General features: G+C 36.6%; 1 protein-coding gene across 2 annotated transcripts in view; it reads left to right on the top strand.

Annotated features, from left to right (window-relative positions):
- The window catches only part of LOC140144296 (phosphoribosyl pyrophosphate synthase-associated protein 2-like), a 91327-nt gene extending 68642 nt beyond the window's left edge, over nucleotides 1–22685 (top strand). The window contains exons 6-10 of one of the 2 annotated variants that reach the window (XM_072166119.1): nucleotides 5244–5451; nucleotides 6607–6677; nucleotides 7766–7912; nucleotides 11122–11280; nucleotides 19496–19599. In XM_072166119.1, coding sequence (XP_072022220.1) covers nucleotides 5244–5451; nucleotides 6607–6677; nucleotides 7766–7912; nucleotides 11122–11280 — 585 coding nt within the window. In that variant the 3' untranslated portion in view covers nucleotides 19496–19599. Of the gene's footprint in view, nucleotides 1–5243; nucleotides 5452–6606; nucleotides 6678–7765; nucleotides 7913–11121; nucleotides 11281–19495 lie in introns of both variants that reach the window. The other variant, XM_072166118.1, reaches the window with a different exon arrangement.
- Nucleotides 22686–24298: the final 1613 nt, after the last annotated feature.

Raw genomic sequence — 24298 nt, 5'->3', positions numbered from 1 at the left:
CACACTTACTTGCAACACGCAAGCACGCTGCCGGTAACAGTAAAGAAACTTGCATAAGACGCAAGTATTTAGCAAGGGATACTTGACAATCATTGACTAAGCAATACATGATAGTTGAATTGTCTACCAGCACTGAATACTGAATTTCATTATTCATTATCTGTATTGCTATCTACTGACGATAGCTTACATATTAGCAGACACTCTGTTATAATTACTATCTACTGATAATAGGCCTACGTAATTCTAACATACACTCAGGTATTACTGTCTACTGCTGCTATACACACTTTATAGAGAGCATTGTACACTCTGGTATTGCTATCTACTGAAGCTCGCATTGAAGCGTAAACTCCCGTTTGGCTATCAGTTGCCTCTGCAGAAGATAGCCAAATCGTAGCTAAACTTACATCCTCAAGCTATAAGGTGGATGCAGGTAATCCCGGACCCCTGATGATGCTTTTCAATCCAACCTGTGGTTCTAACGTTAAGTGGCTTAAAAGGTCAGAGGTAACTCTTCTATTTGTACAGGGGTAAAAAAATAAAGATGCTCTGATTTTCTTGAAAATGGCAGCAAATTGTTCATCTGCCAGAGGAGATTCAGAAAAATAATAGTTTGCACTATCTACAATGTCAAGTTGCCGAGTGTTTGTGTGTGCTTGCAAAGTACTTGCAAGTAAGTGTGTTGTCATTTTCTTGAAGGGGATGGTTGTCATGAAAATACTGAAGATAGCATTAGAAGCGTAAACTCCCATTTGGCTATCAGTTGCCTCTGCAGAAGATAGCCAAATCGTAGCTAAACTTACATCCTCAAGCGAGGACACTTGACAATCATTGACTATTTAATACCTGATAGTTGCACTGAATACCCGCATTTATTCATTTATGTATTGCTATCTACTGACGATAACACATAAATTAGCAGACACACTGAACTTTCAGAACAAAAACCTTGGAGTAAAAACCTTTCGCAAAAATAACCTTTCGGAACAAATTCTTCGGATTAAAAACCTTTTGGAGTTAAAACCTTTCAGAACAATTAACTTTGGATCAAAAACCTTTCGGATCAAAAGACATTCGGAGCAAAAAACTTCCACTCAAATTGCACTTCAGAATAAAAAACCCTTCGGATACGATTAATATCAGAAATAGCAAATAGAAGTCATTGAAAGTTATTTTACAGGAGAAAAACTAAAATAAAAATAATAAAATTCCTTACAAAAAGGAACAGGCGCCCAATGGAAGCTTTGATGTGATGTGTCGATGTGTTGTGTAACAGTTTGGATAATAAAATTTAGTATGCAACGAAAAATTAGAAAATGTAAAGCATATTTATTGCAGTAGGAGAGGTGTAAAATCATACAGCATTGGATGTGAGAGGATTGGTTTAAAATAAAAGGAATAAAGCTCAGGTTATCATTTCGGTTACTAAATATAGTATATAATGTACGGGGGATTGTTGGAGTAGAATGATTGCATAATTCTTGGATTCCTTTTCAAACAGGAGTATTTAGTTCTTATGAATGACTCCATCGATAAAGAAGACAAGAACAAACAATCTGAAAAGTGTTATTTAGTGATTTAAACTGAAAGAGATAAGAATACAAACATTTAGATAACAATGCTTTATACAAGACATACTAATCCTAGATAGAAATAGATCATATTTTAGAACTATGAGATTTTATGAAAGTTATTAATATAAAAGTTTTTCACAAAATATTCAATACAGAATGGCTTATGTTCAGGGTATACATGTATGCCACATGCTTGTTATAGGCTTTTCAGCCTGGCTCAAGTTATAGGCCTATAATTTTCAATTTTGGACGAGTATGGTTAACAGTGAACTTGGGCCTATCGCATGCAAACATGAGCTCACCCCAGCAAAGATCAAGTACCTTGCATGAAACTTGAGTGCCTGCTCATCAGCTGCCCATGGACGCTTGGCAGTGTTAATTGGCTGACACTGAGCCTCAATGTTTGTGAAAGAAAAATTTGGCTAATCAGAGTCCACACCCCTTGTCTGGCGATAAAGGGGAGTATAATGACAGTAAGGCTGGTGCAGATCACACTTATGACGCTGTTGAAAAAAAAACCCACTATGCCATTTTAAGTTAGTATGCAGGCAGCATTACAGATCAGTGGAAGCAGGGTCCGAAGCAGGGCTATGCACAGTCGATGTTTTCGATATTCCAGAGATGTTGAGAGGGACAGAAGAACTTTAAAGGTGAACCTCATTGAAAATAAAGTTATATATCAATGGAAAGCTTATGATGTCAGGGTATTAAAATTGTTTTTCCGATTTTTTGATTGCTAATAAAGCTGAAAAATTAAAAAATGATTGAATTTTTGGTCTTTTTAAGGCGCCCAAAAGCACCCAAATCAATCGTCTATGACCTTGGGAATGCTCGTGGACGTAAGCTCAGGGTTCGTGATCACGTGATCTTACTCGGAAACATGTAAACAAGACTTGCTTCCTGTACTTTGCAAGCTGCCCGGCAAGTCTGATTTTCACAATAAAGCTTGAAATTAGAGGAATCTTCAAATTGCTGGTTCCTTCTATATATATTAGAAATAATAGAATTATTGTCAACACATAAATTTTCCGTACATTTTTGACAAAATCAGTCATAACTGGCTGGGTATAACTGGGTAATTGAGTTTGAATTTCGCGCTGGGATCAATCCCCTGCGCAAATGCTGCTACCATTCATGTCATGGACTGAATAAACATGATCGAATAACAAATTAAATAGTTGTTTGTGACATTCCCTATATATTCTTGATTCATTTTAAAATGTCTGATTAAAAAAAATATCGTCTTGCAGTAATTAAAAAATTAATAAAAAACCGCCGATTTCATCAAATCCAGCCCATAAAAGGTTTTCATATTTAGCGTATTGCGGTAATTCATTCTTTCCACACAATCGCGATTGAAAGAAACAGAAACTCGGGCAGATACTTTATTATAAAATAAATACAATTTAGGCTTAGTATGCCGTTATTTGATGGAATTCTGAAATCTGAATAAAATTAAAATATTGTCACTTGTGTCATGATTCTTTAATGATAGTACAATCAGTGTACGGTACTGAAAAAGTGAAACATTCATGTTTTATGGATTACCGAACACGATGCGTAAATTGCTGCTGAATTGCAGGGACGGATATGCACAAACACAGCGACTCGCCGGGCTTCATCCTCCGTGTTTCATGGGGTGTTTCAGCAGATTTGATCAATCGTTCCTTATATTTGGAACATTTACAGGAATAAATTTTGCTGATGAAGTAGCAATAAGTTGGAAATATCAGAATGTGAATATCAAATCGGTCATTTTGTCTGCAAGTTCAGTACAGTCGCGGATACTGAACACTCGGCGTAGTGAGACTCAGTCAGTCACTGAGCTAATCCCGTATGTATCTATACGAGTTCGCCTATCATACATGACCGGCCATGACTGGTTGTAAAGCTAAGAAATAATTAAAAAATCCTGTACATGTACCTTATTCTATTCCTTCATTTTCTCATTGTGATAAGTTCATCTCAACTTGGTGTGACGATCTGTACTGGTAGCACTAGCAGTTATTTTTTTGTAATCTGTTTTCATTCCGGTTCTTCGGCGGATCTTCGCTCTTCGTGCTTTACTGTACTATCCCTATGCATATCGTGGATGGCTTGGCCTATCCCAAATCACCCCGGCCAGCACTTTCCCATTTTTAAATCCACACACTTTATTCAGGAACTTCATTCTTAATTTGATCATGATATTTCCTTCATGTTATTCTTATTTTATTGAAGATATTTTTCATGTAAAGTAAGTTGACAATGACTGAATTCGTGCATTGGCCCGATGCATGCCACAGTAATACACGGACATTGTGTTTACAATCAAACCCGGAAGTAACTGTGTGTCCCTGGGCTGACGTCATCAACGAAAAGCGCCCAATTTGAACGATTTGATTTTGTAATTTAGGGGGGGGGGTGCCAATATCCAATCTTTGCATGGAGATTATGTCTAGCCTGGTACGCTATGCAAATAAAAAATATTCTTTTCTGATTCCTGACATCATAAGCTTTCCATTGATATATAACTTTATTTTCAATGAGGTTCACCTTTAATAATGTAGTAAAATAGTAAATTTCATCACAGATTTTGATTATTTAAACTCCCGATCTCTGTTTGGAATATCAAAATTCAGAACTTTTTTATGCACTGGTGTCATTGCAGTGGGCCCGGGTCACTGCACACAAAATCACAGTAGCACTGTAAGAAGATTGATTGAAACTGAGATTATTTCCAGGGTAAAATCTTGTTTCAGGTCAGCGTCAGCGGGTCTTGCGATTAGGGCGTTTGTCAGGTTGAGTTTTGATTTTCCCAACCATAATTATGCAATGGTTATAGATTTCTAAGTTCTAGTCTCAAAAAAATCCATGACTCTCAATCTTCTTAATGGATGTGTACATAATTCAGTTACTTGAGGTCACATAAATGAAGTCCTCTGATCCATTTATGTATATAGCCATAGGTATAGACATTTAACATACATCATGCAGCTTAGGCAGAACAGAGCTCTGAACAGGGGTAGATGACCAAATTACGAATTAGCATATAACAGGGCAAGAACAATAATTGACAGGTGCCAATTATGAAACCTTGCATATATTTGCATAAAATTGCATAAAAAGTCAAGTAAAATGCAAGTTGGTTACACTCCTCATGATCGTGGTCACTCAAGATTCACTCAAGAAACTTGCAGATTAAAGAAAAAGTGTCCGAAATACTAGCATTTGGATGCAAGCATTTGCAAGTATTTGCAACTTTCCTTTGTTTTGAGGGTCAAGAACTTGCGCAAGAACTGATACTTGCATCCTCATTTTTACTAGGGTAGAAGCTCTATTCCTTTTGCCATCATTTGGTAGAGGCATCTGCCCTGATCTTCTCAGGAACTGGTTTCAATCCAACTGTGAATACTATATGGTCAATTTTAAGGTACTTCTTCCATTCCAAGCATGGCTTTGTCTTTGTTGATCGTCAGATCAAATTCTTTGCATCTCTTCATGAGTTTTGTGAGATTCTCATTGTGATTTTTACTGCTTCTGTTGTTTCTCCAGCTCCAAATATCAGCATATTATCTGCTACGGACTCTAATTCCCTGTATATAGCACATTTTATATGTTTAGGGAAACTTGTGTACCCAATAACAAATTCAGTTTGTAATGCTTCATTGAATATTTCACTAACAGATACCAGACTGGAGAAATGCAGTGATAGTGGCCAAGAACCCCGGGTCAGCTACTAGAGCCACATCGTTTGCTGAGAGGCTAAGGCTTGGCTTAGCAGTCATCCATGGTGAAGAGAAAGAATCAGAGTCTGAAAAATTAGATGGAAGACATTCCCCTCCTCCGTCACATGCCAGGACTTATCCCGGCCACAGCTTAGAAATGTTGCCATGTAAGTAGATACAACATACAGTAATCAAAGGCTCTTTTCCTCGTTTTTATTTGAATTGTTGTTTTTACTCTCTACATGTAGTATCGCGGCCGAGGGCCTGCCATATTTCTTGCGCTGCATAATAATAATAATTAATAATAATTAAATCTTATATAGCGCATTATATCAAAGACCACAAGGCGCTTTACAATTTAAAACATTAGTATGAAAAAACAAAATGCCAATTGAATTATATATATATATCATTAAGAAATAACAAAAATAATATAGGCACACAATGAACATTGCATAAAAGGAACTGCACAGAAAAAATACATGCAAAATGAGCAAAGAAACAACTAAGTGAAATGTTCAAAGTGACAGTAAAAGCAAAATAAGTTTAACCAGACTAACAATTTTGGATAAACAACGGCAATATATTGCAAACAAATATCAAACAAAAGATGAAATTAGAATCATAATACACAATTTTTAAAAAGCCAAGCTGTACACCACATAGATAACACGTGAGTAGAAAACAAAAAAAGAAAAATGAAGTATACAGTGAAGCAATTAAACACATGATCAATCAATGCAATATCAAATATTGATTGATTGATTGATTGATTGATTGATATTATTTTATTGCAACTTCGTGGCCAAAACATGTTATCAAATTAAATATGAAAAATTCCAAACACGGATACTTTTAACACAAACAATATCAAAGTGGTGAAGCAAAAATGTCTACACCAGGTATAATACTGTAATGAAAAGAGCAAGACACATCACAAGAGCAAACCAAGAAAATAACTTGAGTTATATGAGGTGTAGACAAAATATTATGAAAAACATGTAGTACACATATTACACACGACACATATAACCCACTATGACGTGCCACTAGGAAGAGGAATGATGGTTACCAATTTGGTAAACTATTTCTCCTACGAAATCAACATTCTTTTCTATGCACTTCAGAGGTCTGTCATTGAAACGTCAAATCCCCAATGTGTTTTAAGTGATATGAATATACTAGCAATATATTTGGGTTTTTGTAGCTTCTAATTTTTAGCACAACATGATATGAATAATCCAAAAGGCAGACATTTTCTCTTTACACATGATAATGAGTGAGATGTACAAATGACGTTTTGATCTGATTCTCCATTACAGTGTTCACACCAAAGGAGAAGCCTCCCATCAATGTTGTAGGTGATGTGGGTGGCAGGATAGCTATCATTGTGGTAAGTCTTCCCTAATGCCGATACTGCTATGGGATCTTTGAATTGGTAATGATCAAATCTAAGAGTGGCTTCACCACAAGATGGAAATTTAACTAGGTGCTTGAGGTTACAGTTACACCCTTTACTTGGCTGCGAGATTTTGAAGAAAAAAATTGTAGCCATCAATTGATAGTATGGTGTCAGGAAGGTTTTTGTTCTTCAGTGTTGAAACACCATTGAAAGAATATCCAGTTTAACTATTTTGAAGATGGCTGTTTCAAAAATCGACTAATATTTAATGGATTTCGCAGGTGAGTTTTTTCAAAGAAACCGAAATGTCGCGAAATTGTGTTATCACTTTGTTTGTCACATAATTGGTAAATTAAAGAGGGATAAATGGGTGCTAGTTGAGACAAGTAGTAAACTCTCTCCTTTCTAATAATAATTGGTAAATTAAAGAGGGATAAATGGGTGCTAGTTGAGACAAGTAGTAAACTCTCTCCTTTCTAATAATAATTGGTAAATTAAAGAGGGATAAATGGGTGCTAGTTGAGACAAGTAGTAAACTCTCTCCTTTCTAATAATAATTGGTAAATTAAAGAGGGATAAATGGGTGCTAGTTGAGACAAGTAGTAAACTCTCTCCTTTCTAATAATAATTGGTAAATTAAAGAGGGATAAATGGGTGCTAGTTATAAACTCTCTCCTTTCTAATATATCTTTGCAGATGTAAGTTATCATCAATATAGTTATTTAAAGGTGAAATAAACTGAAACTGAAACAATATTTATCTCACAATTTGAAGGTTATTTCAAGGTAATGTCAAGCCAGCTCAGGTCAAATTAGGAAAATTATTGAATTTTTACATCAATTTAACTTTTTTTACAAATGTGCGCGAGTTTGTTTAAACGGTTTCTTTACACTGTTTAAAATCTGAATGAAGAAGTAACACAGTATATATCGATATTCCAATTCCGACCTATTTGAGCATTTTATTAAGTTAATTTATAGGCCCATGTTCCCTTGGAGGGGATCTATGGCCAGGAATTTTGTTAAATATTGTTTGATTGTTGATGATGAAACATTGTATATTTTGAACCCTATTTAAAGGATGACATGATAGATGAAGCAGAATCATTTGTTGCTGCAGCTGATGTACTCAAAGGAAGAGGGGCATATAAAATCTATGTCCTAGCCACGCATGGTTTGCTTTCTGCTGATGCACCAAAGAAAATTGAGGAATCCTGCATTGATGAGGTATGTAAATTGTTGTTGTTTTGTGTGTGTGTGATATTTATGATTGAAATTGGGGATGATATACATCGGTAGGATGCGTAGAAGAATGCTAACTGAAATTATATTTGAACTTGAAATGTCTAAATTGAATTCGAAAGAATAGTATAATTTATTTGATTCCTTGAATATGAGAAATGGTTATATGCACAGTGAGAGATATTTGTAGCAAATACTTTCTGGTTAATCAAAACCATTTCATGCAATTTTTCAAACTGTCCAAGCAGTCTTTTGAACATTTAGCACTATTTGCAGCTTTTTGGCAGGCATTCATGTAGACATTTCCCATTGGTGACTCAACTTAAATGAATCTGCAAACTGGCAAAGTAAGTTTTGAGGAAGGAAGAATATGCGGTGAAATAAAAAAACAATTTAACCCAACACTACTTTTAAGGGTACTTTACATAAAATGAAGTCAAAATTCTTAAATTTTGCATGCTCATTACCCCCTGACGTCTTTTCAAAGTAAGATCAATTATATTTTGCGTTGGGATTGTTTTTGGAGCTTCCAGAGAATAAGCAGGGATGTAAATTTTCAGGAAATTTCCTGATTTCATTTTGCTTGGATCTTCCCTGTACAAAGTATAGGGAAATACACATTTCCAGGAAATTATGTTATTTAAAGCAGTTTCAGGAAATTATGTCAGTGCTTGTTTTCATTCCTGAACAGAAGATTCAATTAATTGTTGAGCTATCATTCAACCAAGTGCTTATCCTTGCAGTACAGATTTAGAAGCATGCATTATATTAATTACTATTTGTGGTGTGATCAAGCAAAATCAGTCTGAAGTCGGGTCATATTCAATTTTCAGTTTCTTATTGGATTGTAACAAGCATTTGCAAAGCTGCATTTTGCAGTAAACCCCATTGAAATTCAACTACCAGTTCAAAAGATACATGTATCATCAGTATGAGCTGATAAAGAGTTTCCAAAACAATAGGAAACAAATGGAAATATTTCCTTTGTTTGGCTATATCTTGAAATTAGTATTTACGACTTCCAACTGATTTTGCTTGATCGCATCACATTTGTTTGTTTTCTGTATATTTGAATATTCAGCATGTTGATTACTTGAATGTTAAAATTTGGTTCATGTACATGCATGTGTGTCATTTTCCAGTTTGTTTTACAATGCATTTGTAAATACAAGGCATAAGAAAAGTTCTAATTTAATGTATCCATGAAAGTTTGAAAGTTAATTATGTGTCTCCTTGCATGAAAGTCCAGTATTTACAGTTAGCATGACCAGGCATGACATTATGCCTGGTGAGCATTGATAAACCCAATATAATTTTGTAATGGTTAAAATGCATCATGCGTTTTTTATTTATTTTTCGTGTTTTTGCCGAGTATTTTTTCCTACTTTCTAATAATTTTTGATGACAATGGCTTCAGATTCATCAATAATACCAGTGAAGGTGTTGTATGAAAGAGAAAGCATACCAGGGTGGGTATTACACCAAACATTGTCATCAGCTACGTTCGCTGCAATTTTGCAAGAAATTTTAGATGTAAAAAACCCTTGTGTCACTGAATTCACTAGACTGAACTTGAAAGTATGTAATTTGGATCCAAGATGCACTGTTAAAGATAAAGATCAGGGGATCATGTGGGTTTCTAAGCCATTGTGTTTTCCACTTGATGAAGTTAGCCCTGGCCGAGTAGCCCTTGTAAAGTACAAGGTCCATTTTATTATTGAAGTCAGAAGTGACGTGAGACAAAGAATTTTTTTTTAATTAAAAAAAAGCCTCATTCCGCATTACATTTTTGAAGTCAGAAGTGATGTGAGTCAAAGAATCAATTTTGATTGGCCTAAGTAAAGATGGGTGGATTTTCATGACATTGAGTGTGTTTAGACTGTAGCCTACTTTTGAAAGTACATGTACTTACCCAGCAATTAAGTTACACTACTTGCAAGTGTACTTACTTGTAGGCCAACTCACAAGTAAGCATGTCCTTCACTGGTAAATTATGCACAATCACAATAGGATTGGATCATCCAGTGTTATTATGGTCAACATAAGGTCATGCTTATCAGCAAGTGACTTGCAAATCTTGTTCACACAGGCCTTACTTTTGAAAGTAGCTTGTGTAAAATGATAGAAAATAACGTGCAAGTAGCTACTTGTAAGTGCGTTTACACAGGCACTACTGTTTAGCTTACTTTTAAATGTAGTTACTGTTGACAGTAAGTTGACTTGCGACTGTCTGAACAAGCCTACTGAAAGCCAGTATTTTGCAAGGTACTGTATTAGTTCCAATAAGCGCCCATGCCCCAATAAGCGCCCACTCAGGGTATTTTCAAGTCCTGCTTAAACTTGCAATACATTTTCTGCATCAGAAAAGCTACTAGAACGTCTCAGGACCCTTTTATAACATACGTAAATTTGTCTCTAATAAACACCCCTTACGTAAAAATTAGGTAAACGAGGTAAAAACTAAGCGCCCACCCAAAATTACTTTGTATAAAAGCGCCCTGGGCGCTTATTGGAATGAATACAGTATATGTAATTTCAAGGTCATTGGAGGCCATATATAATATCTAAAATATTTAATTCTTTCACAATTCATGAAAAGTCATTTGCCTGTTTTCTATTTTGTGATGGACTGAGCCTGATATTGATCTACCAAATAGAAACATGTTAAAGAACATAAAAGAAGCCCCAAAGCAGATGTACATATAGTGTTTACAATCCTCTGGTCACTTGACGACCACTGATGGGTTGTCAGGTGACATTTTATAGATGGGGACAGGTCATATCCAGTATCCCTGTCGAGAGGTTTTTGTGTCTTGATCTCTATGGTAGAGAAGGTCATTTGGGGTCATTGCTAAAATGTTGGTAACAATTTCTAAAATTACACCCATTTCCTAAGTTACCCTTTTTCAATGTAACTTGGACACAAGCGTCCATGAGTAGTAAGGTATTATACAAGCTATGTTGTGGTTGACAGGTCAAAGATCAATGAATTCAGCATCAACAAATTAACTAAAAATTAAGTGGTTGCCAGCTTTTATGCTTAACATCTCAAAGAAGCATATTTTTTCATATACATGTATATTTGATTTAGCCTATTAAAAAAATTGGGTTGTAATTTAACAATCTTTTTAACAGCCAAATATTGCCCATTTTTGGTGTGTTTTTTAATTGCTAACTGGTATATTGTTTCCTAGGTGGTTGTCACTAACACAGTCCAGCATGACCTTCAGAAATTGCAGTGCGGAAAAATCAGGACGGTTGATATCAGCCCGGCCCTTGGGGAGGCTGTTCGGCGTATCTTCTACGGTGAATCGATGTCCTATCTGTTCCACAATATTTCCCAGGACGACTAGGTACATGGTCTAGTCTGTGCCGGTTGTAGTTGGATTGGTGAATCTTTATGAGACTTATCTTGTAAATTTTGGTAACAAGTTAACTGGGAAACTCATATAGTTTGAAGAAGTACCAAGAATACTAATGTTAATGTATTTGTGAAATAAAACCCAAAAAAGATCAACCTGACCTGATTAATTGCATCAAAGTTAAGCAAAATAAATTGTTTGCTTGTCCTTGTCTGATGGTATAAGCCATGATCTGCAACATGTGGCATCCTCAAGGGTAGTAATATATGACTTCCCCTCTAGTATGGTACAAAGGAAGGTCTCCAATGCATCCTGCTGACAGGAGGTATGAGTTGGTTCATATCAAGGCTGTATATCACAAATTGTCTCTTCATCCTGGGCTCCCTTCCACTTAATAAATTAAAATGATTAAGAATAATATGCAGAATTGAGTTTTTATTAACAATTCACAAATACCAAAAAAATGGCAATTGACCCATTTTCTGGCAATGTATGCGCTTCAAATTCCATCCAATTATATACTTAAAAAATTAAACAAATTAATACATTCAGTTCTTCACAAAATTGAGTAATTTACCAATTTCGTTCAAAGGTATGAATATCCTGGATTGAATTTGCCCTTTTGTGGTTGAATAGATCTGTTGATTGACTTCTGGGGGTCTGATACATGTGGGTTGTAGGACTTTATGTAAATTTGTATATTTTACCAAATAAGGAAAAATTCCATTCAGTTTGAATGGAAAGGTATGTGAATGGAATTGTTGATAGACTTCAAACCTTTGGTGTTTGGTGTGCATGTGTATCTTTTATACCAAATGTGGAAATTAACACTTCAAGGTGGATGGGAGTGCAGTATTGATTGTGATTATGCATTGCTTTGAGAATCAGGTTTTGGCTATCATGGAATGCTTCCCTATCTCTACACTTGCGTGCATTAATTAAGACAAGAGTTTGTAGAAACAAAATAGCACATCTAATTGGATTTGCTTGTGTACAAATAGCAGAGTCAAATCAATTGAAAAAAGTTAGATGTAAAATAGAATACATACCATTGCACAGATAATACCTCCAGTCCTTGGTGAGTTGCAGACCTATTAGGATTGCCACAGATAATACCTCCAGTCCTTGGTGAGTTGCAGACCTATTAGGATTGCCACAGATAATACCTCCAGTCCTTGGTGAGTTGCAGACCTATTAGGATTGCCACTTATAATACCTCCAGTCCTTGGTGAGTTGCAGACCTATTAGGATTGCCACAGATAATACCTCTAGTCCTTGGTGAGTTGCAGACCTATTAGGATTGCCATTGTTGGTGAGATGTCACTTTCTGACACACAAAAAAAAATGTTGACTGACCTATCTCTCAAAATTTGTCTTTGGACAAGCAAAACAATTGGGGGGGGGGGGTTATTGAATTTCTGCCTGTCTTTTCACCTGTATGGCATGTTTTGAGTTAATTTTAATCAAGATCTCAGGAAATAGTCTCATCAAAGTTTCACCAAGGTTTAAATGAAGTAGGATCAGTCTTGTGTGAACATTCCTTGAAATGTCTTCTTGAAAGCCACTGTCAGTGATCTTGTCAGAATCCTAATGTAGATTTCAGATTTATTTCGTACATAACATAGATTTAAATGCGTTAGAAATGGCATTAATGTGAATGGTTACAGAAAATCTTATATTTTGTTTTTCCAATTCCATGTCTAATCATGACTTGGAACATAAGCCTATAGTGCATCTCGTCTCAAGTAACGCCACATGCATTATTTCGCAGTGGCAGTATTAACCCTTGTGTGCTCTAAACCTCATCCTGTGCTGTATATACAATGTACACACATGAAGAGCTTTGTTTCAAAACCCCTTACATCCACTTCAGAAATTTTGAGAAAACATTAATAAATCATCAAAAAAATTGCTTTTGTTGCAAACCCCTTATATCAGTGATTTTTTTGATGATTTTTTGACGTTTTCTCAAAATTGCTCAAGTGGATGTAAGGGGTTTTGAAACAAAGCTCTTCACATGTGGAAGTGCGGTTTGTCCACACGCTGGGGATACAACTGCAAATACACTGACACACTCTGATAAAAAAGAAAAAGATAAGGTAGAACAGAACAAGGATATCAACAAACAAACCCCAATCAACCAGTTGTATGTTGTTCACTATTCACAAAATCACTGATTGTGACAGCATCAAGGGATAGCACATTTCGGTAAGTTGGCAAGTATGATATAACAAACCAACTTGGATAGAGGCAAGCCATTATTTGCTAATTGTGTGAGTAATGGATTTCCACTGAAATTAATACATAACTGACAATATGTTTTCACCTTTTTTTGTTATCATTTTCATTCAGCATACTCAAATTGCATACTTTAACTGGGAAATGTTGCAAAAATGAATTCAAATCAACCAGAAAATTGCAAATATTTGGTCTTCAACCAGAAAGTTGCAAATCTTTGGTCTTCAACCAGAAAGTTGCAAATCTTTGGTCTTCAACCAGAAAGTTGTAAATCTTTGGTCTTCAACCAGAAAGTTGCAAATCTTTGGTCTCCAGCAAAGTGAAAGAGGATATTTCTACTGGGAGAACTTCATACACTACCAGATCCCTATTGAGGCTGCCTGCACAGATAAATCGTCGCCAAGGTACTTGGCTGGCACTGTGCAGTACCAGTGTAGTACCAGTGCAGTACTACTGCTGGTGGATCATGTGTAGTAGTAGCAGCATTGTTACTGTGTAGGTACTCTGTGTGTACCAGCCCGGTACGTTGGCGACGGTGTACCTGTGCAGGCGGCTCAATAAGAATCTTGTAGTGTACATGTATACCTACATGCCACCATATTGTATTTCCATTATGCATAGTTCCATCCATAGTTGAATTCAATGAAGAGGACACAAGGGTCAGATCCATTCATTGTGGTTGATCAGAATTTTTATGTCATCTTTTGTCCAGCAAATGTGCAGGTCAGAGTATCATGCCTCCAACCACAGTGGGCCAGCTGAGTGGCGGCCCCAAATAGGATGTTTTGGTCATAAAAGCCAGGGGTTTCTAAGCCCCCCCCCCCCAGTGAACACGTACCTCCATGCTAAAGATAATAATGAAGATAAATGTGGAACATCATCATTTTTTTAAATTGACATGTTTCGGCATATGAAATTTGTTTAACGGATATTCAGAGATCCGTCAACCCCAAAATATACTCCCCTACACATGACATTGTTTTTGCACTTTTATAGAATACTTACTAATGTAGTAACTACTGTCTGTTCAATTAGCTTAGATTCTTGAATTTTTAAGATATTTGAAAAAATACAAAATTGTTGTCAAAGTCATCAAAGAAAAGTGTTAGCACAGCCTTAGACCCAACGTGATTTATACTTTTCAAATTCTAAAGTTCAAAATAAAACTCCATTTCTTTTCAATTTTGGTCTTCACCTGCGATATTTTTATAAAAAGCTGAAGAACGTCGGGTACCATAAACTTTTTTGAATCAATCCATTTAGAGCAATGGGGATGAATGTCACAATGCACAGAGATAGTATTTATTCGACCATCCACATCAGGAAGTATTGTCCAGCAAAATATTTGCCAGTATGCCTAATTTGTGTTGAAACCCTACTGTTGAAAAATTACGTTATTATTTATGAACTAAGGTTTTCTGAAATAGGCCCAGCTTATATGAATACATTCCTTGCGTATTATTTATTTATTTATTTATTTATTTATTTATTTATTTATTTTGCGAATGGGTCTGAGGTGTATGCCTATAGGCCTATTATAAAACTACATATTTATTTTCAATTTGTTATTTCGTTTTGTTTGGTGAATACAAACTATGAGAAGGACATTTGGAAACAAAAGAATTTTTGTACAAGAAAATATTATTCAAGCGAATGCTGATATTCTTGGGAATTGGTATTAAACAAAACTCAATAATACATTGTAAACCAGTTGACATATAAGAACGAAATCCATAATTTTAATGTCATGTATGTCATTGTTTAGGGAAAAAATAATGCTCAGAATAGTGTAATGCATAAAACGTAATCGTGCTATATATGCCCTAATTTCGTGTAACAAAAACCGGTGGACCATCATCACCTATAGAACCTACCCAATAACCGGAACGGTATAATAATTGAAATGGCAGGACAGATTGGTGGACAGATAGTTTTGCTAAATTGGATAGGGTCTATGCCCTAAGTTGAGAATGGATCGTCCCACTCGATTTGTAAAAAGGTCGCGAACCCTTTTGGTGGACCCAAGTAACTGCCTAAAGGGCGTAAACCACCAAATAACTTCTCCATTGAAAAGCACGTAAAAATCACCTTTTTTAAACGGCGTTTTCTACCAGGCGTGACAATATTTTTCACTTGTTAACGTCATCCCTGTATTAATTAAGGACTGAAATTTCATTTAAGCTTCAATTTTGGGGAACTTAACAGGTTCAGTTTTTTATTAAAAAATTTTGAAAAGCGACGCCGCTATTTCAACGCCAAAACTAGCATTAAAATTTGTTGCGTTAGCAGTAATTCGGACAGGGCCTACATTTCTTGTGAAATCGATTTGTATAATTTCATATCTATTTTAGTCATTAATAGGTTAGCATCTTTCATTTAAATCAGAACATGCCAACCTCACGAAGAACATGGTCCCTAAGGACACCACATTGTCTCATGTAGCCATATACGTTTAACCGGAACTCATCACCATTGTACCTTTCGCGCAGTAATTTAGTGTAATACGCCCTAAAATGAGACAAAATTGAAACGAAATGGGGTTTTAAATTGAACTTTGGAATTTGAAAAGTATAAATCACGTTAGGTCTAAGGCTGTACTAACACTTTACTTTGATGACTTTGGCCACTATTTTTTATTTTTTCAAATATCTTAAAAATTCAAGAATTTAAGCTAATTGAACAGATAGTAGCCCTGCAATGATTAAGTTTTTCTGTGTTTCCTTATCAAGTGAGACTAATCTTAAATCTCTAGATGCCAGGGCATAAGGAACCATGTAGACTTAATACCAGTAGACAATGTAAAGCACAACACAAATTTGTGGTATTTAACATCATAGGTGTTGGAAACTGCTTGGAATCTATATTACATGTACCAAATTTGGTTCTTGCAACACAGGTCCTGTCTGAATATGGATACTTGTTCCAATGTGTTTCTAAGAAAATTTGTAGGCCTGTTCATGGCTCCTATAGTTTGGATGACAGCTAATGACTATTGCTGACTAGTTTTGGACCCAACATTTGTGAATTGCCCTAGATTTACACCCTATAAAAGTGACTTGTATGCACTTGTTCAGATTAAATAACTCAAGCAAGATTTGGACCCTAGTTTTGACTTGACTTCATTAAGTTTTTGAATTGATTTGGTTTCACAATGTCTGATTTGACTGAAGCTAAATATTAATTGACTTGTGACTTGATCAAGCACCCATTATCTTAACCCAACATTGACTCATTGCAAGACTGGCAAAAAGCAAATAAAATAGCAATGACAACAAAAATAGGAAGCAATTTAAGACTTCTACTTCTACTTTCACCGGGTCAACCGGCATCTTCAGCGGATGTTATTGCTCCGATGATGTCACAGATGTAGATGACATCAAACTTGAAGATGTGGTGGCACCCCCTTTGTTCCGGGGGTCAGGAGGTTGTCCCAAACAGGGTCGATGTCTAACCCTTTGTCACGGTTCAGTCTGGGTCTTTTGGTTCTGATATGGATGGCTTCCAAGACCGTACGAGGGAAGTCCTTAGACTCCCTTTCCCAGTCAATCTGGTGCCCTTTGACGTCATCTACATCTGTGACGTCATCAGAGGTGTTCCAATAACATCACTAGCAATAACAAATCTTCAGAGCAATAACATCCGCTGAAGACGCCGGTTGACCTGGTGAAAGCGCTCCGGTGAGTGAAATTTGAGTAGCGTAGAAGTCTTAAATTGCTTCCTATTTACGTTTACCGCTACGTATGAATATACATCATTGTAAACAACAAAAATGAATGAAGGGTATATGTCTGCTCAGTGGTAAAGCCAATGAAACTCAAACTTGTGTGTAAGATGAAAAAACTCCAATGTATTTGTATCTGGGGTTAGCAGTGTTTACATGTAGGGGTGTTTGTGATTTCATGTATGCCTGTTGGTTGTGTGGGTGTAACATGTTAGTCATTATGGATAGACATCATTACATTGAAGACCTAGTATAACTGTGAAGTTGCATATCATTTAATATATGCTTCAAGTATTAGCAGAGAGTATGTAGATTCAGAATTTGCCGGTGCCCAATCCTTAAGCAGATTGAGTTATTTTGAACATTTGACCCCCATACAATTTTTATTTTACCCTTTTTGACCTATACCTAATTAGTTAGGCATTGTAGAAAGATGACTATCTACCTTTTTTTACACTTTTTACTCCTTGGAAGAACATAACAATTTTAAAATGTAATCCCCATGTGTGACCTTTGACTTCAATAACTGAATTTTCTCAATTGGCAACTTTACAGCCAAACAGTCATTTTTCTCAACCATGTGGAAAACTGTACATTTTGTAATTGAAGACTGGTGGAAGGAGGACTGAAGTTACAAAATATTAGTTTTTAGAAAATTAGGCTTTATCTGAGAAGTGTGTAACTTTGAACTAACACTATTTTGCTTATCATTTTACTGCTGTAAAATTAACATTTCATCACTTGATTGTGCATTCATTTACACTTTAGTCCTTGTACTACAACTATTGTTGAAACCTTCTCAACCTTGATTCATTAATTTCCTTTATCTGTAAAGCAGGTGACTACTAAGTTTCTCCATGCAAAACGATTTGAAGCAGTAATGGCATCTGGCTGGAAAAAGTTGTCAAAGTCCCCCAACAGTTTTTGTACACAAGACAAGTAGGATGTTCTTTGCCATGCAAGGGAGTGTAGAGAGCATATCTCCTGCTCTCATCTTCTTGCAACATTAAATGTCAATCTAAGAAGTAAAAATATTTGGAATGCCATATTGAGAGGAACAATTTGATGCATAATATTTAACTTGGATGAATTTGAAATTAGAATTTTGACAAAATATTGAGGGATCCTCAGCAAGTGTCACAATATTGCTTTAACATGATGTGATATATGTACCAGCTTTTCGCCACCCCACCACCACCATCACCCACCACCACCACACCCCACCCACCACCATCACCTACCACCAATAACATCACTTTTGTATGTTTTCCGCATCTGTAATATTTATACTAATCACCTCAACACCACATTTTACATTTTATCATAGTGCAGATTCATGTGGCTGTGGTGTTTACACATAACTTTGATTGCATTAACCCTAACTCTGCTGAGGCTTTTGGCGGAGGGGAAGGAAGGAAGAAGATGAAGAGAATTTTCATTTTCTCGGGTGCTAAACCCGCTCACGGCCATACCTTGCCATGGGGGATTGCCTTGGCCGGCAAAGCTTTCCGTCACCATATGTGCTTTCGCATGATGCAATCGCATCACATGGAATACTTAGGGTTAGACCCTAATCATGTCTTCGAGTGCATGCATCCATCCCATGTGGTGTGATGACACAAATCACCCTAAATGATATATGCACAATTTTGATGGCCGGGCCAGTGAAGACCTGTGGCTACCAGTCGCCGACCTAGTGCTTGGCACATAGGGGTCTCGGGTTTGTAACCCGGCCAAAGCAAACAATTTTGTTTTCTCTTGGTATTCCTTCATTCTTTTCCTTCCAGTCACCAAAAAGCCCTAGTGCGGTACGGTTAGGTAAAGGCACATGTATGCTACAAACATAAACTCCTGGTCATTGTCCTCTGATCCTCTTGGTTAAATATAATAGGTAATATATAAGGCGACGAGGAGAAAAACCCTATTTTACGGGCCCGCCTGATCCCTGGAGTGTACTGAGGATAAAGAAGTCTTGTCTGTAATTAATATATGAATTGATGACTCCATTTGAAATTTACACTCCCTTTGTGGGAGGTTTTGTCTTCCATGTGGGGGGGGGGTATAGATTTCAAATGGATCAGCGCATTCTTAGCTTCACAACCACTTGATATCATTGATTCTCCAGTTATGCAGCAATGAGGGTTTGTTTTGTGTGACCAGGAATTTAAGAAATACATGAGTAATTAATGACAAATGCAAGTTGCATTGATTCCTAAATGTTTGTTATCTTTTTGCTTCTCCACACAGGTGGTAGTGACAAATACTATCCCACATCATCTTCAGAAACTTCAATGCACAAAGATTAACACAGTGGATATCAGTCTGGTCATGTCGGAATCTATCAGAAGGATTTATCATGGAGAGTCCATGTCCTACCTGTACAGGAACATACCTTCTGAAGACTAGTTGCTGCAAGTTGTTGGCTTAATTGTGAAGTCACAATGGTGCTAGAGGTAGAGCTGTGGTTCTTTAAATGTGCAAATCTATATCAAAAGGATGCACTTGTCAGCTGCTAGATATGTGTCTCTGTTAACATAATAGTTAGGAATAAAATAACAGACTTATCTGAAGTGGAGGTCACTTCAAATCATCTCCAAGGTTTAATACAGAGAACATTCCTGAACTAAGTGACTTGGAGATGATTTGCAGTGACCACCACTTGAGAGGAATCTGGTATTTATTCTTAACTATTATGTAAAAAGAGAAACATGTAGCAGCTGGCAAGTGCACCGTTTTGATATGGATGTACACAAATATGGAGATATTTAACAATGCACTAATTGCATTAGCTACCAGGCATACTTTGTTGTACATTTTTATGCTGCAGTATGTGTGTAAGGTTTGCTGACTTTTGCTATCTGCCAAAGAAGGTTATTGATTGTTTATGAAATATTATTACACCTCTTACATATTCATGCGGTAAGCTAATGCTGCCAATTATTGATGGTCAATTGTGCACAACAAAAATAGATACAGCTGCCACCAGCTGATCTATATAAACAGACTATTAACCAGTTAAATTTGTTTTTGCTATTTTACTACCTCAATCCCAGCATCAAAGTTTGGAGCCAGAATTAAATATAGCACATCAGCCCCGATCAGATCTCTATTGAAAGAAATATTTTCACAGCAGTGCTACTTGAAACTTGATTATAGAATGTTGGATTGATAAAGAAATGTAAGTTACCATGTATTTATTTTAATTAAATGAATAATAGGCACCATTAGCTCTTAAATATGTAATACAGGTTGTATCTAAATGATTGCTACCTATCAGTTTCCAGTAATTATGGACAAGGCTATACCACATCAACGTGCAACATATGAGTTACCTTATATCTTATGTGAGGTCATAAAACTGTAAATCCTGATCGTTTCAAAGAGGATCCAATGCTATGTATTGCAAAAGCAAGCTTGTCAGTAAACACCAAAAGCTGATGGGTACTAATCATTTTGATACCTGTGGGTGTAATAAAACAAATACTACATGGTTTATATCGGGGAAATAGGTCAAACTATTTTTTCCTTGCTACAGGCCTCGGGCCTATCACCTTAAACCCTCTGGGATTGGGGCGATACATATGTAAGCCTGTAGCCAGTATCTCTGAAAATAATATTGAGCCATTCAGAGATATGGTTAATGGCATAGTGCTGAAGGCGATTAAGCTAACAGATCCCAAAATCCCATTTTTATTGTTTACTCAACAGATTACTGTAAAAGTCAATATTTTCGCGAGAAGATATTTTCGCGATTTTGAATATTTTGTCAATTGCGCGAGAATTAAATTTCGCGGTTTTGATATTGATACAACAAAAACCTAATGCAAAAGGTTATTTTCGTGAGTTTTTATTTTCGCGATTTTATGTCCACTTGCGAAATTCGCGAAAATAAAAACCTCGCGAAAATTTCTACTTTTACAGTATATCATGTAATTAACCTTAATCAGATGCACTCTAAGAACTCCAAGGTGGTAGTGCCCATTAAAACTTATAGCATTGTGGCAACCTGTCAGGTTGGCAGAGTCTACATTGGTTTATCAGAAAAGTGGCCAATGTATATAGCATGTGTAGTGCGTAGTAAACAAGGAAGTGGTTTCTGATTTGCTCATTGAATCACATCACAAAGTATGGGCGCCTCGTGTGAGTCGGTTCTTTTTATGCGATAAACATGGCAAGAGCACCTGCCAGTACCGAACTTTCCTGGTGGAAACTTTTAGAAACTAGTGACAAATCGGTGTGAATTACCACAGCCTTACAATAGCACAGATTATTTCTAGGTATCCCATTATGCAGTAGAAATAGTCATGGTCAAAAACAATTGCTGTTGTTGCTAGAATAAGGCTTTCTATAGACTTTGTATTATACACCTAAGTATAAAGATTTAAATTCAGTCCAATTTTTGCACTGACCTTTTCTTACGTTCACATGTATTCACCTTTATTCTTCTTAGGCTATGAAGAAGTTGATTGAAAATTGTCTACATAAAGATTGAGTATGTTCATTTCTATAGGAACAATACCAAAATTAAGCTGTTAATATAAATAAACTGTTCTTGGATCAAGGTACTGTACCTGAAAGTGTGACAGTCAAATTGGACATAGGGCTCCTAAGATACCAGTATTTTTATGATATCAGTATTTTTATACATTGTAGGATACAAAAGAAAAAGGAAGTAACACAGTCATCTCATTTACATGGCAATGTTACATTTCACTCAGGGCCGTAGCAAGGTTGAAAAATGTGGGGTGGCCATCACAAATGTGGGGCGGCCAAATTACAAATATATGCCCAAATTAAAATAAAGATATAAAGAAAAACATAACAAATATCTCAAAAAGTGGGGCGGCCATAGCATCCCCGACCGCCCCGCTTGCTACGGCCCTGATTTCACTGTTTAAAGTTTCATGCTTCTATTCAACCAAAGTATAGAGGTAGTCATTATGACGTCAACGCCGCCATCTTGTGGGTATGGAATATGGAGTGCCTTGTTACTAAGATCACCATGTTGACACCTTGTCACGCAATGCAAATTCCGCGTAATCGGGGGCGTAATGCCAGGTGGGGTCACTCAACTTGCAATACTGACCGCATGATTGTTACCAAAATCGCGGAAAAGGGGTAATTTTTCGGGCTTGTCCACAGACAAAATTGTCCATGAAATTGGAAAAATAGGGGTGTTTTATCGCACAAATGTCCACGAAATTGAAAAAAAAAGGGTTCTTATTATTTTCTCCCGATCCCGTGGATAGCTGGCCAGATAAATAAGGAATAAATTTGGTATCCTAGGCCTACTTCGTAAGCATCCCATGATCAATATTGTTCTCGGTTCAGTTCTATTTCGTGCGTAGCCTTAGCATAGATACACAGAAATTTTGCACTAGCCAATTTATATGTAAGGGTAATGTACTTGAATTCTGTGATGCCCCGTTAATTACTGCACTGAAAAAAACCTTCATAAAAGCCTTGTCCTCGAAATGTTGAAATAGGGTGAAAATAGCAAATGTGTCCTCGGAATCTAAAAAATAGGGGTGTTTCCGAGTACCATTTTGTCCTTGTTTTGGAGTAAAAAAAAGAGGGTAAAATTTCATGATTTGTCCTTGAAATCGACTGCGAAAGGGGGTAATTTGTACTTGTGGCAACGGTCCTACATGTCCCCCCTGCCAGGGAGTGACCCCACTGGGGCGTAATGTCTAACGCATGACATGCAGAACGGCAGTACCCACAAGATGGCGAATACTGCGGAAAGGGCTAACGGCCTGTATTGGTAGAAATAATGTGAAAATTATAACCAGCATATTGTACATATAAGACCTAATTAGCACCCTCCCCTAATTAGCGTTCCCTGTCAATTTTTGTAACTTGCATCTCGCGGGTTGAGAGCCAGGAAGCCGCAGTGGCGTAACTAGGGTTGGTAGCGCCCGGGCCAAGAAACAAAATTGGCGCCCCTACCCCCACCCGAGAATATCTTAGACGTGGGCAGTGGCGTAGCTAGGGGTTGTGGCTAGGGCTAAGGATACATATTAACCCCCCCCAATTTTGAAACAATTGAGCGCTGAGTGTGCGAAATTTTTGACAAATAAGGCCTACCACTAATTAATTTTGGTTACTAGAAGTTAAATATCGGTCTTAAAATGTTCTTCTAATTGATTTTGTGCTGAAATGTGCACAAAGCACACAAAAATTTTGACTTTCATCGCTTGGAGGGGGGCAGAATCGATATTGAATTGGTCAATTTGGCACATTGCCCCCCCCTCCCGCCCCCTATTTACCCCACTGGGAAGCCGTAACAAATCTTTTGTGAGTTAAGGCTTTCTGGCTCTCAACCCTCGATTTGTTCCATGGTTATTATTTTTATTTTTATGAAACACAAAGTTGTTTTGTTTAAAACATTCCTAGTTACAACTTTCAAAATATATTTAGAGGTTAGAACTGTGCATCAGTTGTTGGTGGGCATTATGAAAAATCTAACAATTTTGCCTTTGGAACCTCAGAATATCCCTCAGGACGCCCCTCAGGATATTCCTTGGTCTAAAGCAAAATGTTTAGATCATACCACGGAATGTGGGCATATTGCCTATGGGGGTAGATGCTAGGTAAGGGGTGTGTGAATGGACTCAAAAATAGTGCAAATAACGCGAGCGAACACCAAAGCGACTTCCAGTGTAAAAAGAGCAAAGTCGCCAGGTCTGAATGCTGTACTCGCATTGTATTGTGGTAGCATATTCTAATGAATGAAAATGAAATTGTACTGTAAGAGTGGTAACTTGCCGCGGGTGTAATTTTTCTTGCCTTATCGATTTTGGACTACTTCACTCATTTTTAAATTTGCAAGTTAGCGGTTTCTTACATAGACCTGTACGGAAAAGAACATTGCGCATTTTTAGTTTTGAGGGAAGTGCAAAGATTAATATTTCTTGAAAATTTGCACTTTTAAAGTATCATAGTCAAATATAAACATTTGAATTGAATCTTGGAACTTGTTTAAGAAATAGAAGTGCAACGGTTTGTGTGACTTTTCTGGTTTATACATGTACATTTTCCAGTTTATCT

This window comes from Amphiura filiformis, unplaced genomic scaffold (assembly GCF_039555335.1).
Source record: "Amphiura filiformis unplaced genomic scaffold, Afil_fr2py scaffold_48, whole genome shotgun sequence".
NCBI classification, from domain to species: Eukaryota; Metazoa; Echinodermata; class Ophiuroidea; order Amphilepidida; family Amphiuridae; genus Amphiura; species Amphiura filiformis.
Note: the sequence above shows the minus strand (reverse complement) of the source record. Positions and strands in the feature narration are given on the sequence as shown.